Source organism: Thamnophis elegans, chromosome Z, assembly GCF_009769535.1.
Source record: "Thamnophis elegans isolate rThaEle1 chromosome Z, rThaEle1.pri, whole genome shotgun sequence".
Classification (NCBI taxonomy): Eukaryota; Metazoa; Chordata; class Lepidosauria; order Squamata; family Colubridae; genus Thamnophis; species Thamnophis elegans.
In genome coordinates, this window is record NC_045558.1 from 37,894,758 (window position 1) to 37,908,448 (window position 13,691).

The 13,691-nt window shown below is 32.7% G+C and overlaps 1 protein-coding gene across 3 annotated transcripts in view; it reads right to left on the reverse strand.

Moving 5' to 3' along the window:
* Nucleotides 1-6,208: 6,208 nt before the first annotated feature.
* SNX13 (sorting nexin 13) overlaps nucleotides 6,209-13,691 on the reverse strand; it is a 114,113-nt gene continuing 106,630 nt past the window's right edge. For all 3 annotated transcript variants that reach the window (XM_032234938.1, XM_032234936.1, XM_032234937.1), the window contains 4 exons: nucleotides 12,561-12,706; nucleotides 10,145-10,213; nucleotides 8,986-9,098; nucleotides 6,209-8,699 (listed from right to left, as the gene is read on the reverse strand). In XM_032234938.1, coding sequence (XP_032090829.1) covers nucleotides 8,452-8,699; nucleotides 8,986-9,098; nucleotides 10,145-10,213; nucleotides 12,561-12,706 — 576 coding nt within the window. In that variant the 3' untranslated portion in view covers nucleotides 6,209-8,451. The remainder of the gene's footprint in view (nucleotides 8,700-8,985; nucleotides 9,099-10,144; nucleotides 10,214-12,560; nucleotides 12,707-13,691) is intronic.

Genomic DNA, 13,691 nt, shown 5'->3' on the forward strand with positions numbered 1-13,691 from the left:
AAATGGTATATTTTTAAACTTCAGCAGGTGAGCTTTATTTTTAGCTACATATTTCTAACACCTGCCTTAATACAGTTCTAAATGGTCTCAATATTATTATTATTATTATTAATAATAATGCATTTGGGGAGACGTTATTTCATCAGTATCAAACTTGATGAAAGATTCAGCAGAGCTGTATCTTGGGAATCAGCTTTAAATATTCCCTATAGTGTCATAACTCATCAGAAATGCAGAATTGATTCCATGTATTTATTAGTTGACTACTTTCCCAAAAGATTCTAAGTGCAAAGAAATAGTTCTGTGTAGCAGTCTAAATCTGTATAATACACAGGTTCTCTTTTCTAATCTTCCATCCTTCTTGCTTAAATAGGAGATCCTATACCATTTCAGAGAAGTAGTTGCCTTTGTATTCTTATAGACCAGGGTGTCAAACTCGAGGCCTGGGGACCGGATCTGGCCCATGGGGTGCTTAGAACTGGCCCATAGGGCCACCCTAGAAACAGCGAAGGACTGGCCTGCAGTGCCTCTGCCAGCAAAAATGGAGCTCGGGGCGACATGGAGATGAGACAACAACATGCGGTCCTCCTCAACTCCATTTTCACTGGCAGAGGATTGCAGGAGGCTGTTGCAGCTGAAAATGGAGTTCGGGATCCTGTTTTCTCTGGCAAAGTGTTTGTGCCACTAAAGGTGCCCCTGACACGAGTGACATCAAACTGGCCATGCCTACCCTGGCCATGCCTACTCTGTGCCCCAAGGTCAAATACAACCCTAATGCGGCCCTCAGTGAAATTGAGTTTAACACACCTGTTATAGATCTTCTGCGATAGAATACCCACAACTTCAGAAGACAAATAGCTCTACTAATTAATTGTTCTAAGTGTTAGGAAATTTCCGCTTATTTCTAGATTGGTTCTCTCCATCCATTGCTTCTAACTTCTACCTTCAAGTGTTTTGTAGAATAAACTGACAGCCCCTTAGATATTGGATAACAAAATGCATTAACCCTTCACTATTCAAGGGCATTCCCATGCTTTTTTATGGAGAACCAAAATTATTCAAAACAACATAAATCAAAAGAAAAAAGAAAAAACCCAGTCCATTAGAGGTTAAAATAAATCAACATTAAGCCTAACTGGTCAACTGTTAAGAATAAAAAACTAACTAACACAGAAGATTCAAAAAGTGAAATTAAAACCATGTATGAAAAATGAACTGCCAAGACCACTTCCAAAGAAAATTGGAATTGATCACTTTATTCCTAGGGTATATCATTTTTTTTAAAAAAAAACTTTGATCATAGTATCTGGCTTCACTTAAAAGAAATTTTCTGAGAATTGCAATATGGTACTAGAAGTAAGGGATGGAATATTTAAGACCAAGTAATTAGTAGAACCGTTTTCCATAACTATGTTTTCCAAATTTCCTTTGAATAAATTAATATATACTCAGCTTTTTCTCTTAAAGCAAGAAATAAAATTCCATACTATTAGCTTATACTAAATAAAAAGAATGTGTTTTTAGGATATGCCTAAATGTCAATCTATGCTACCTGGATAAGTTAACATAGAAAGAACAACTGTAGCAACAGTAAAACACTGAAATATGTTTATTGTAACTTACTCAGCTTGAAATATCATTGGCCAGCAATTATTTATTTAACTCGTTTATATATTTCCCATAACTTAAATATGCAATGGAAATATTTCAAACTAAGCATGATGCTTGTTTTCTCGTATCAATCAAATATATTGGAACCAGCTCTCATTTAAAAGCTTAGCATGTAACTTCAAAATAATTACTCAACCCTTAGCAGGTGCTCTTCGGGTAAGATGTAACCAAAAAGTCAGCAGCTGGAATTTACATCTGCAAGTGCTCTCCTCATTAAATGATGTATTGAATGATCAAAGCAAAAATTCCAAGTCACACCTCAATCAGTTGTCTCAAAATCCAATTATTGTTTGTAGAAACTTAAGCAGCTGAGAAAGGTGCATATACTGTCTCTCTCACACATGTATATACACAATAGATTTCATAAAGAATAATTATGACTTAACATTTGATTTTTGGAGAAGAATACATTTATCTCCAAAATAAGAGATAACCAAAAGAACATTAAAAATGATGTTTATAAATATATAATTTTACATTATATATAATTTTGCTGTATATTTAGATGTGTTGAAATGAATATGAAATGTTTTGTATTCATACATTTGTTGATTCTTATATGTCCTTAAACTTGTTTTGGTTTGATTGCATAATATTAAGATGATTACCTCTGAAAACTTCTCTTCTAATGGCTGGCATCACTAAACATTGAAAGTTTTTAAGAAGATATTGCATAACCATTTGTCTGAAGTGGTGTAGGGTTTCCTGCCTAAGCAGGGGGTTGGTTGGACTAAAAGATCACCAAGGCCCTTCCAACTCTGTTTTTTGTTTCATAAAGTTTGTTAATCTTTATTAATAACAATGAACAGTTGGAAAAAGTAAACATATATGTATGTATTGTGTGTGTGTGTGTGTGTGTCTGTCTATCTATCTATCCACACACACACACACGCACACATTGTGTAGGCATGTTTCTCAATGTATAGATTTGTCAAATGCTACACAGGTCTGGCAGGCGAGGGGGATGAAGGATGTTGGTTTTCTGGTCTTTAGTGATCCTTATATAATCATTATTTGAGATGGTAGTACTGCAATTAAATGTTTTCCAAGTAAATAGGAATATAATCAAGATGTTGAAAGCAACACCAAAGGATTATTATTCTCTACAAAACCAGATAGGGTAATTTTGCATTTCAAGTTTATATATAGTATCTTTTGTTACAATAGGAAAATTGGCAGCTGGATTAAAATATATTAGTTCCATTTCAGGTTGGGAATTGAATTACCATCAAGTAGAATATACAATAGAATTGCAGTCTCTGTGTTAACACTTTTGAATTTCTTGGCTCACTGGGTGGAACCTGCAATACCCTTGATAATACTGGTAGGAGTGGATGCTTTATAACATTGGACAGCTGGAATGAGAGAGGACCAGACACAAATTAAATTAAGAGGTGTAAAATGCAGTGAGAATAAAAACAATTTGTGATGGTGAAAACAGGTGCCAACTGACATTTAGTCCATATTTGGTTGCACTTTCTTTGTTCTTTGTATGATTAGCAGCTAGATTGAATTAGAACAGATTTAATGCTGCTGTGACCCTTTATAAATTCCCTATTTAAAAAAGCAGGAACTTATTTTTTAAAATAGTAAGATACTCAGAAATGATCAAACCCTGTTGATAACAGAATATGTTGGTTGTAATAAAAAAGCAACACCATAGTAATATAATTTATATTCACATAATTATTTTTTAAAATCTTGTTTTATTTTACTTGTTTTTAAATTAATTAATTTAGAATCCATCTTAGATTTGTAAATCTAATTGGTAAATAAGTACCATATACTTAAAAATTTCAGGGAAATGAATTTTTGAAAATTGTGTGGCTGGTTCTAACTTATCATGTAGTTTATCACAGAAATTATGGAAATGATTATTGTATTTAATGTAAGCACTTTCTGGTTTTCATCTAGAAATTAAAGTGGAAAACTGATTTGAGTATGCAGAAATTTAGTTTACTTGTTCATTAGTTTACCTTCATCACTTACTTTATACGTGATTTATTTTGCAAAGCCCCATTTTGTTTTGGGAACATGTTTTGGTTAGATTTAAAGGTATTGATGCAATAGACAAGTTCAATAGGAAAGCTACTTTGTATAATACATTTCTTAATGAAATGATCTGATCACAAAATCTTTCTGTTTCATTGTATCCTAAGATTGGTTTTGTCATTGCTTGTTACTGGATGTAATGAAAATTCCCAACCTTCAAACCTTCTTAGGATCGTATTAGAACGGATGATATCACCTTTTTCGGCTTGTGGAACCAGCTAGCTAAAAACTTTTTTTCCTGAAATCAAGAACCCAAACAAATAAAGAAACAAACAAACTAATAAACAAACAAACTAATAAACAAACAACTACAGTAGATTGAAATTTGTATTGTGTGACCTTAGTTTCTTGGAAGCTTGTTAAGCTCTAGAGTTCTGCAAAAGATAGTTGTAAAAGTCCTGCATTCTAGAGCCTAATGCATCAGATTTGTTCTTATGAACTTAATTAATTTCAATAAATAACTGGATAACTATATTTTAATTGCTATTTCAAGTTTATTCCTTTTAAAATAAGCATTTTAGCACACGGGGGGTGTTAACAAAAAGTGACAAATCAGAGTTTTAAAAGAAATCCTTAGATAATAATCAACCCTTGATTCTAAGTGATATCAATGTCATTTTCTTGGCAACTCTATATCGAAATTGGCTAACATGGCAATTGTACTAAAAGAATGGGAATTGTACCAAAGCAAGAGAATATTTGTAGTTCAGGATTTTTGGAGGCAAAAATATATGAAGAAAGGTTGCAGGAATTGGGTATGGCTAGTCTAGTGAAAAGGACGACTAGGGATGACATGATAACAGTATTCCAGTATTTGGGGGCTGCCCCCCAAAAAAGGGGACAATTATTTTCCAAAGTACCAGAAGGCTAGACAAGCAACAATAGATGGAAACTAATCAAGGAGAGGAGCAACCTGGAATTAAGGAGAAACGTCCTAGCAGTGAGGACAATTAATAAGTGGAACAGTTTGCCTTCGAAAGCTGTAGGAGCTTTATCGATGAAGGCAAGCACCTATTTGAAATGGTATAGGCTGCTTGAGCAGGGGGGCTGGTGTAGAAGATCTCCAAGGTCCCTTCCAGCTACATTCTGATTGATCGATTGAAATAACTCTTTATTGTTTGTTCTAAGATGAATCTGAAATAGCTGGAGGGTTTATAGATACCAAGCAAAGCAAGAGTCCCAGCACTCAAACCACAGCTGTGAAAAACAAAGTTTAAGAGGAAAAAACAGCTAAAGGATCTTTGTTTGTCCTAATACATTTCTACCACTTTATAGTAAGTGTAATTGAACTACAGGTCCACATAAGCTTGTGTATGTTTGTTCTAAATAACTATCATACTTAGTACATTTGCCAAAATAAATGATTTCTAAATATAGCTAAATCACAATTTGTTCTTTTAGCAGGAATCAAAATCCATTATTAGGACACAGAATTTAACTGTTAATATTAGAAATACATTGTTGTTACCTCATAGATTGTAAATTTTTTACACAAGGCAAATAAATGGGTCAAATGCAAATATTTCTTGTTAATGCTTTATTAGTGTATTTTTTTTCCAAGCTCCTTCGTTGGACAAAACATAATGGAAACTCCAAATAAAAATTTAGAGTTTTCAGCTGTTCAGAACAAAAGAGAATATGGCATTCCATTTACCCATTTTTTTCTTTAAAGAAAAGCATATTGATAGAACCATTAGGCACGCAGTTGACACATACTATACAATTTTATGCACATGTCACTTATATATCTTCTACATGTTGATGTGCTCTTTAGATTTTGCTCCTTGCAAAGTAAGAACTATGCTTTTTTGAGCATAGAAAAGATTTTCAAGGAGTGACAAACCAGACTTTTAAAACAAGTCGTTAGATAAGCCAACACAGCAGCAATAACTGAATATTATACATTATTAATATAGTTTACCCTTGATCTCAAAACCTTAAAAATGTTTTTTTACAATTATTCAAATACACATGCATTACATGAAAATATTGCACTAAAGTTGGAATTGAGAGTGGAGTTCATATTTTATTTTTTAAAATTATTACACTTTCTGGCAGCATTAAAATTGTTTAATCGTAGCAATACCAGAGGCAGAAGCTTGAGGATGAACTATATGAATATTCAACCTTACTATCCATTCTCTTAAATTAAGGCTAAATGCATTTGTTGGACAATGGCACATTTATTTTTAGAGGCTAGTCATAGCATTCTCAGGCTGGGATCTGTGTGACTAATTATCTGCAGCAATAACGTAAATTCTGTGGATGCGCTAAAGGGTATAAAATGATGGGCTACAGTTCATGTAATGTCAATGGATCACATGTGAGTTAATTATAATCATTTATTAGGGCAATGTATATAACATGCTAACTCCCTGTAGGCTCATTTTGAAATTAAATACAGATGACAAAACACTATGGTATAGTAACTATTAACATAAAAGACATATTATGTTTCCTTAATGCAATAGTTTATTGGCTATGAAATAAATTTCTAAAGTTAACTACTGAGAATAATCCTAAAACCTACAGATGATATTCATGGATAAGAGATACATTCTATTTTACTGACTGAGATTTGTCCATTTGTATTTTAGATCTGAGAAAATCTACAAGAATTATTTCAAGTTCAAGTAAGAAATCGAAGGATAGTTCTAATTTGTCTCTCATTGGGCTTCCTTTGTCTGATGGTCTATGTAGATTCTGGTTGCCCACACTTTAAAAATCAACTGCCTGGAATACAAGGACATTTAGAGGTCAAATATACCTGTTGAGAGGATGAAAGTTTACACTGCAGGGGTAATTCAAAGGATCCAATATTCCTTCAGTTAAAATGCAAAGAACACCAGAATGCTAGGACCATGGACTGGGGTCCTATTTTTCTATGTAAAATAATTTTGTGTTTTTTTTAAATAGAAACATTTATATATCTAAATCTCATTATTATTTGTACAGCCAAACTATTTTTAACTTTTCATTAAGAAATGGGAAAAAGAAAAAAAAATCAAAAACCAGAAATTTATTAAAGGTCAACAGTTATCTATATTTAGAAGCATGGGGCATGATAGACAGGAAATGATATTTCATGTATTTTATTTTAAACTATCCTGGTACCACTAAAAGATACTTACACATATAGTATATAGATCTGTAATGATATATTTTTTAAAAGCCACAATTGCGATTTAGCACATGCTTCTTATAATGAACATAATGAAATTTTTAATAATTTTTAATAATTTTAATTTTTCATTTCTGTAAACTGCCCGGAGTCCTTTGGGATTGGGCGGCCTAGAAATTCAATAAATGAAATGAAATTAAATGAAACATGTAAAAACTTAAAGCAATGCTGCTCACTTTTCATTTATTTTGAAGCTGCAGATTATTTTCTCCTGAATGTAAATAGTAACTTCAGTTACAAGATCTTTGCAAATACAATAGTATTTACACTCAAAAGTCAAACATTTCTTCAAAAGAAATCATGTTAATGAACCATATGTTCTTAATGAAAAGGTTCAATATAAGAATAGTATATTAATAGTACATATTGTAGTTTGGCTATTCTTAGGGATTTAAAAATCTTTTTAAATAGACTACATAATATATTATTTTGAAATTGAAACAAATAAACTGTACTTTTTGGTGGTGTCAGGGATTCTTGAAGAAAAATTAGGAAACAAAAATGTAAATTCAAGTCCAAACGATTATTACTTCATTCATAATTAGACATTATGCTGGAAATAAAGAAAACAGATAGGACATTCCATGTAGAAAATATTTTTTAAAATTTATATTATGCAAAAACATTAAAAGCAAGTCTGCAAGACTTTCACATCAGTAACAATAATCAGTAACAATTCATTTTAGTGTTTTACCAGCTGAGGTGAATGTATCAGAGTGATTTCTTTAAGGTCAAATAGGATTATTATTTTTTAAAAAGAAGATCCTAATGTCAAGAGCATAGTACTTTGCTTCTTTCCCAATCTCCCAGATTACTAACAAAGAAATAAATGTACTAACTCTTGGTTTAATTTTAAATATTGTTTTGAGCCTTTTCATTTAAAAGTTATATGTACCCCTGAAAGAAGTAATTTGAAGAATATATCAAGACCCTTAAACCTATGGTTTTTTTTCCTACCCTATTCCACTGTCTAGTAAAACTTGAACTAAGTGTTTCTTAAGTTCATAAAGGTTTTCCACATATTAAACTTAATTTGGAAAAATAATTGGAAAGCATAGATTTTTTTACAACCATTTGTCACTAGACTTCTTATCATGCTAGTCCAACTTCTGCAGAGCTAAGAGACACTCATAATACAAATCAAATCACACTTGATTCTCACATTGCACAATCTCCTAGTTCCAAGCAAAGCAGTCAAGTCCTCTATTTCCATCCTAGAAGTTGTGCTTTACTTTAATCAATGGACCCAACATAGAATTTTTTATTGTTCGCAATTACAATCTATAAGATTCGGAAGAGACAGTGATTTTCACAGCAGACTAGTAGTCTTCTCAATGTTACACAAAGATACACCAAATCATTTAAAACACATGAATCCAAATCATGATAGTGGTTGCATTAGTGATGAAAAATGAGAACAACCACAATTCTTATGTATGTATTAATGATCTAATATACGATTCTAAAAGATTGGTGTGAGAATAACAGTATGAGTTTTAAACCCCAGAGAACATGCCCAGGTTTTGGGCAAATTACAGTAGAGAGTGTCACCTTTTCTGTAAATAAGATGATTGTGTAGATTGTAGTTTATGTTTATATACCTGCATCTGTTTTGAACGTGAATGCAATTTTTTGAAGAGATCATGGAATCCATACTCTGAAAATAAAGTTTCCAAGAAGCCTTCCAGGAAAACATATACCATTCTCTTATTTAGCTGAGTATGCTGGAACATTTCAAAGACTCGGAGAATGCCTTTTCTTGTTGTCTCAGCACCAAGGATATGCTTCAACTCATCTAGATAAACCACAAAACAAACTTCAGTAGAAGTTTTATCTTCATTTTCACATATACATTAATGGAATGAATTTCTGATTATAAATTATTAAAAATACCGTTTAAAATAGATTCTGTAAAAAGTTTAATATTACATTCAAGAAATATTACCTTTTTAATACAAGTATTATTTCTCCACTTGTTTTATAAAACATCATTTACATGGAGGGAAAACAAGATTTTATTTAGTTATTACATTTGATGGTATTTCCTATATCTGTTCATTAGTTTAATACATTTCACGTACCAGGCATTACTCCCAGCAGTTTTGTTTTTGCAGCAATTCGTGTTCGCATTCTGATTGAATGATCTCTGTGTGGAACAGTTTCAGCTAAAATGCCATTTGGCCAAAAGGCATCTCTAGAAAGAGACAAATCTACTTATTAAAATGACTATCATTTTAGAATTCCAATATCTGAAAATAGTGCTGTTACCAAATACATTTTGCCTGGTTTGCATGAAAAAAAACCACAGAACTTGAATGTTTTTTTTTCTTGATAAATATATGTGCATTATTAGACTAAGCTTTTGAGTGATTTACTGAATTTATAATATCTTTGGCATTACGCATATGACTGTGCTCCAACTTATAAGGTGGAGCCCAATGAAACAATATTAAGCTCAGGAATCAATAAAATCTAGCTAGATGGTATATGAAAAGTTACATACACTCTCTCTTCATTTAGTGATTATATTTCTTTCCAATGATTGGTTGTTAAGTGAACACATAACTGTGTGAAAGAGATGGTTGTTGCCACGTTATTCAGATAAAATTCTTTCTTATGGTATCCTGTGTGTGTGACATTCTCTCCCCCCCCTCTCATTTTTTGCCTCCTCACAAGTAGATGAATTGATTAAACAAGCTAACTCTTCCTGATCTGCCCTTTTCAGCAGCATAGTGCTTCTCTAAAAAGCACTAACTGCAAATTAGCAAGCTCATTTTTATGACCTTAACTGATTGAACTCTCTGGCCAGCTGCTACTATTGCCTGAAATTGACCAGATATTGATCAGTTTTACACAGTTTACACAGTTTTTACACTTTTGTAGTCAAGTACCAGAAATTTAGTGATAAATGTATGCATTGATCAGAAAATGATTTTTAATTTACTGTATACCTGAATGTTGCATTTGTGAATTTGTTAACCAAGGTAGTTACCAAATGAGGAGTAATTGTAAAGCTATTGCATTTAATCAGAAGTAAAAGCTTGAATTTTTACTGAGGAGGGTTTTTACACCTTCTTTTCTTTTTGTATTATTTTACAAATCAGTTACTTTCTACAAAGTAAATCTTTTTGTAAATGGCTAATAATATGTTAAGTCTTAGTAAGCTCTATTGAAGAAAAAAATATCTTGTAACCACTAAAATTAACTTTAAGGGAACCTGTCTTTGTTTTAAAGACCTACCTAAACCGTTTAACTGCATCTGCTACTTGTTCAGGAGATGTCATCCAATCAACATGATCAACTATTTTTCTGAAAGAAATAAAATGTCTGAATTAATAATTTTGAAATAAGTGTTTGCTTTTATATATCTGTAGCCAAACTAAATTACTTGAACCTGGGTTCCATTAAAGTCACAAGAACACCTCTAAGGTCAACTACAAATGAATCCAACCTACTTCACGATAATTTTAAAAACTCCTTGTGACAAAGAATCAAAAATATAACAATAGTGAAAAAAAGAGAATAGAAGGGTATATGCTCCATTTATATTTACCTTTGACAGATACATATCCTCTGTTGTAACAAATTTATTGCGGATACAATTGCTAAAGTATTTTTACATTTTGTTAATATGCTGTCTGAAAACATATTTGCACAGTATTCAGAATACCGAAAGCTCCTATGAGCTTTCTTTGTGGCTTACTAATGTCATATAATTACTGAGAATTAGAAACAGCTAATCTTGATATTTATGATGAAACTTAATTTAATGATAATTTCACTCTTGGTTTCCCATCTAAATGCAACCAGATATATAGGAAGATAGGGCACAAATTGCTATTTTAGTTTTATTAAATACATAAAAAAGACTGGACCATAAGCAGCAATGGAACCTCAGCTTCTATTTGTAACAAGAAAACAGAGCATCTATTTATGTATTAGTTTATTCAGAAAGATGGAGCAATAAATGTCAAGAGAGTATTCAATTACTCATGCCCTAGTTATTTGTTTTAAGAATATCATAATATAATCTATAAGGAGCTGCTCCTGAAGAAGTTTTACAAAAATTCAGCACTCAGATGGTGATTGATGAATTCTAAGGATATCCTCAATGCTTTGGGAATTGCACTGTTTGCTGTTGTTTTAAAAGTCCTTTAAAGCCCAATAGGGCTGGTCATCATTATGTGATGAATCAGCTTCTCCATATCCATCTGCATGCCCAGCAGATAAAATATTATCAACTTTCTCCAGGTCCTATCCATACAAGTATGTCATCTGATAGGCTCTTGGTAGACAGGGACATCAAAAACATTAAGCATGTTGGAGCTCCACCCTTCTGCATTGTATTGGTGTTATATATACAAAAAGTAAAGCTTGGTTATATTGCTATATTGTTTAAATCTTCCCACTGTAAATACTGCTGGTGTGAAGTATGGAGTCTGATGAAACAATTATGAAACAGAAGGATACTCAATTGCTCAGGCAAATTCTTCTTTCCTTTGTCTATTCTCTGCAGGCCCAGCAATATGAGAAAAGCAGTTATTCATATCATATTCATTCTCTAATTCACAATACAAGTAGTCCTCAACTTACAATCACAATTGAGCCAAGAATTTATGTTGCTAAGTGAGAAATTTGTTAAGTAAGTTTTGCTCCATTTTACAACTTGTCTCACAGCCACATCACTCGCGTCAGCCTGGATGACAAACAGCTGTTTCAGGTCGGGGTATTTCAAGATTGGCTCTCTAGCAAATAGGGCTTTCAATATTTCGAAGGCCCATTGAGACTCCCCTGTTCACTGGAGCAGTTGGCCAGGGCATGGCTTTGTTGATGTATACTTTGTGTGGAGTAATTCAGTCAATGGCAATGCCACCCTGGCAAATGATGGAATAAACTGCCGATAAAAGTTGGCAAAGCTAAGGAAGCTTTACAGATGTCTCTGCATTTTGAGTGCCTGTCACTCCAACACAGCTCGCATTTTACCAGGATCCATCTGCATCCCGGAGCTGGAAATATGATAGCGAGTTTTGCTCTATTTTACAACTTTTCATATTTGTCAAGTGAATAGCAATAGCACTTAGAGTTATACACCGCTTAACAGTGCTTTACAACTCTCTCTAAGCAGTTTACAGCGTCAGCATATTGCCCCCAATAATATGGGACCTCATTTTACCAACCTCATAAGGAAGAAAGGCTGAGTCAACCTTGAGCCAGTGAGACCCAAACTGTCAAACTGCTGGCAGTGATCAGCAGAAGTAGCCTGCAGTACTGCATTCTAACCACTGTGCCATAACAGTTCTTCACTGCAATGGTTAAATTAGTAACCCAATTGTTAAGTGAACTTGGTTTTCACATTGATTTTGCTTATTTGCAAAAGGGGATCCCATGGCCCCAGGACACTGTAACCATCATAAACAGTGCCAAGCATCCAAAATGTAAATCACGTGATGCTACAATGGTCGTAAGTATGAAAAATGGTCATACATCACTTTTTTCAGCCTGTTGTAACTTTGAATGGTCACTAAATGAATTGCTGTAAGTTGTGGACTACCTGTACAGCCATATTCATATAATTGATGTTTAAAAGTGGGAGCATAGATTTGTATCTTTTCCACTAATGCACAGTTTTTTAAGAATAAGGAAATGAAAAAAGTACTTATTTATTGTATATCCATGCATTGCTCTAATAAGCTGCTGAAGCAAATTTTTGATATTCCGTCGTAGCCACTGATTTCTCTCCTTCAGATCGAATATTTCATCCATGAGTAGCAGCATTATTTTAAGAGGTACATTGTCTTCTACCTAATAAAATATAATGGAGTACTCACTGTTTAAAGACAAAAAGATTACTTAACTTAAACAACATTAAATTGCTGGTTTGTTAAAAATGTTTATTAATACTAGAATTCTTATGTTCAAGCAACTATATTGGATTAGATCCAGTAATATTTATTCTTTCAAGTAAAATTAATCCCTACTTGATCTAGCAGATAATGACATAAAAATGAGATAATTTTCCACATGTTTTCTTTCCAAAGATTCCTATGACACTGTAAGGCTACTGTTGTAGAATACTGTAATGAAGGAAAAATAAATGATAGCTCTTATTTTCCTGTTTAACTTTCATATAAGCTTCCCTTCTATTTATGCATGCAGAGGACCACTGGACAAGGCCTTAAGACCTACTTAATTAGAAGTACAAACAATTTTATTAGTAGTTTATTTATTAGTACTTCACAGGCCCTTCCTTAGAATAAGCTTCAGCACAGACCCACCTAGGAAAGGTGAAATCCACCAGTTGATCTAATCTAGGAAAAGAATGGAGCAATGTAAGATTCTGAACTGTTTTCACACTCTATATTGAATGTTGTAACTTCTTATTTTGTTGCCATGGCCATGAACGTTTATTGCTTTTCAATAGAAGTTGTTATTCTTTTGCTTTTCCAATAAACCATTTTGGTCTTCTGAATCCATAAATTTTCTACCCACACAGTGCTGGAGCAAATGATATGCTCTACACAACAGTAGACACTATTTGAAAGGATCATTAGCCCTATAAAGCAGATTTTGTTAAATGGAGTGGAAGCATAAGGATTCTAAACATTTATAGATAGAAAACTTTACTGCGGTCTTTTACCAGTGTGATTCAAAATGTTTTTAAGGATTCAAAATATATCAAAATATAACTACTAATATTTAACACTAAAAATTTAAAAAGGATCCCCATTTTACACTTTTGTGAGACACATAAAAAACTTTCTAATAATTCATTACATAGTGTTACTTT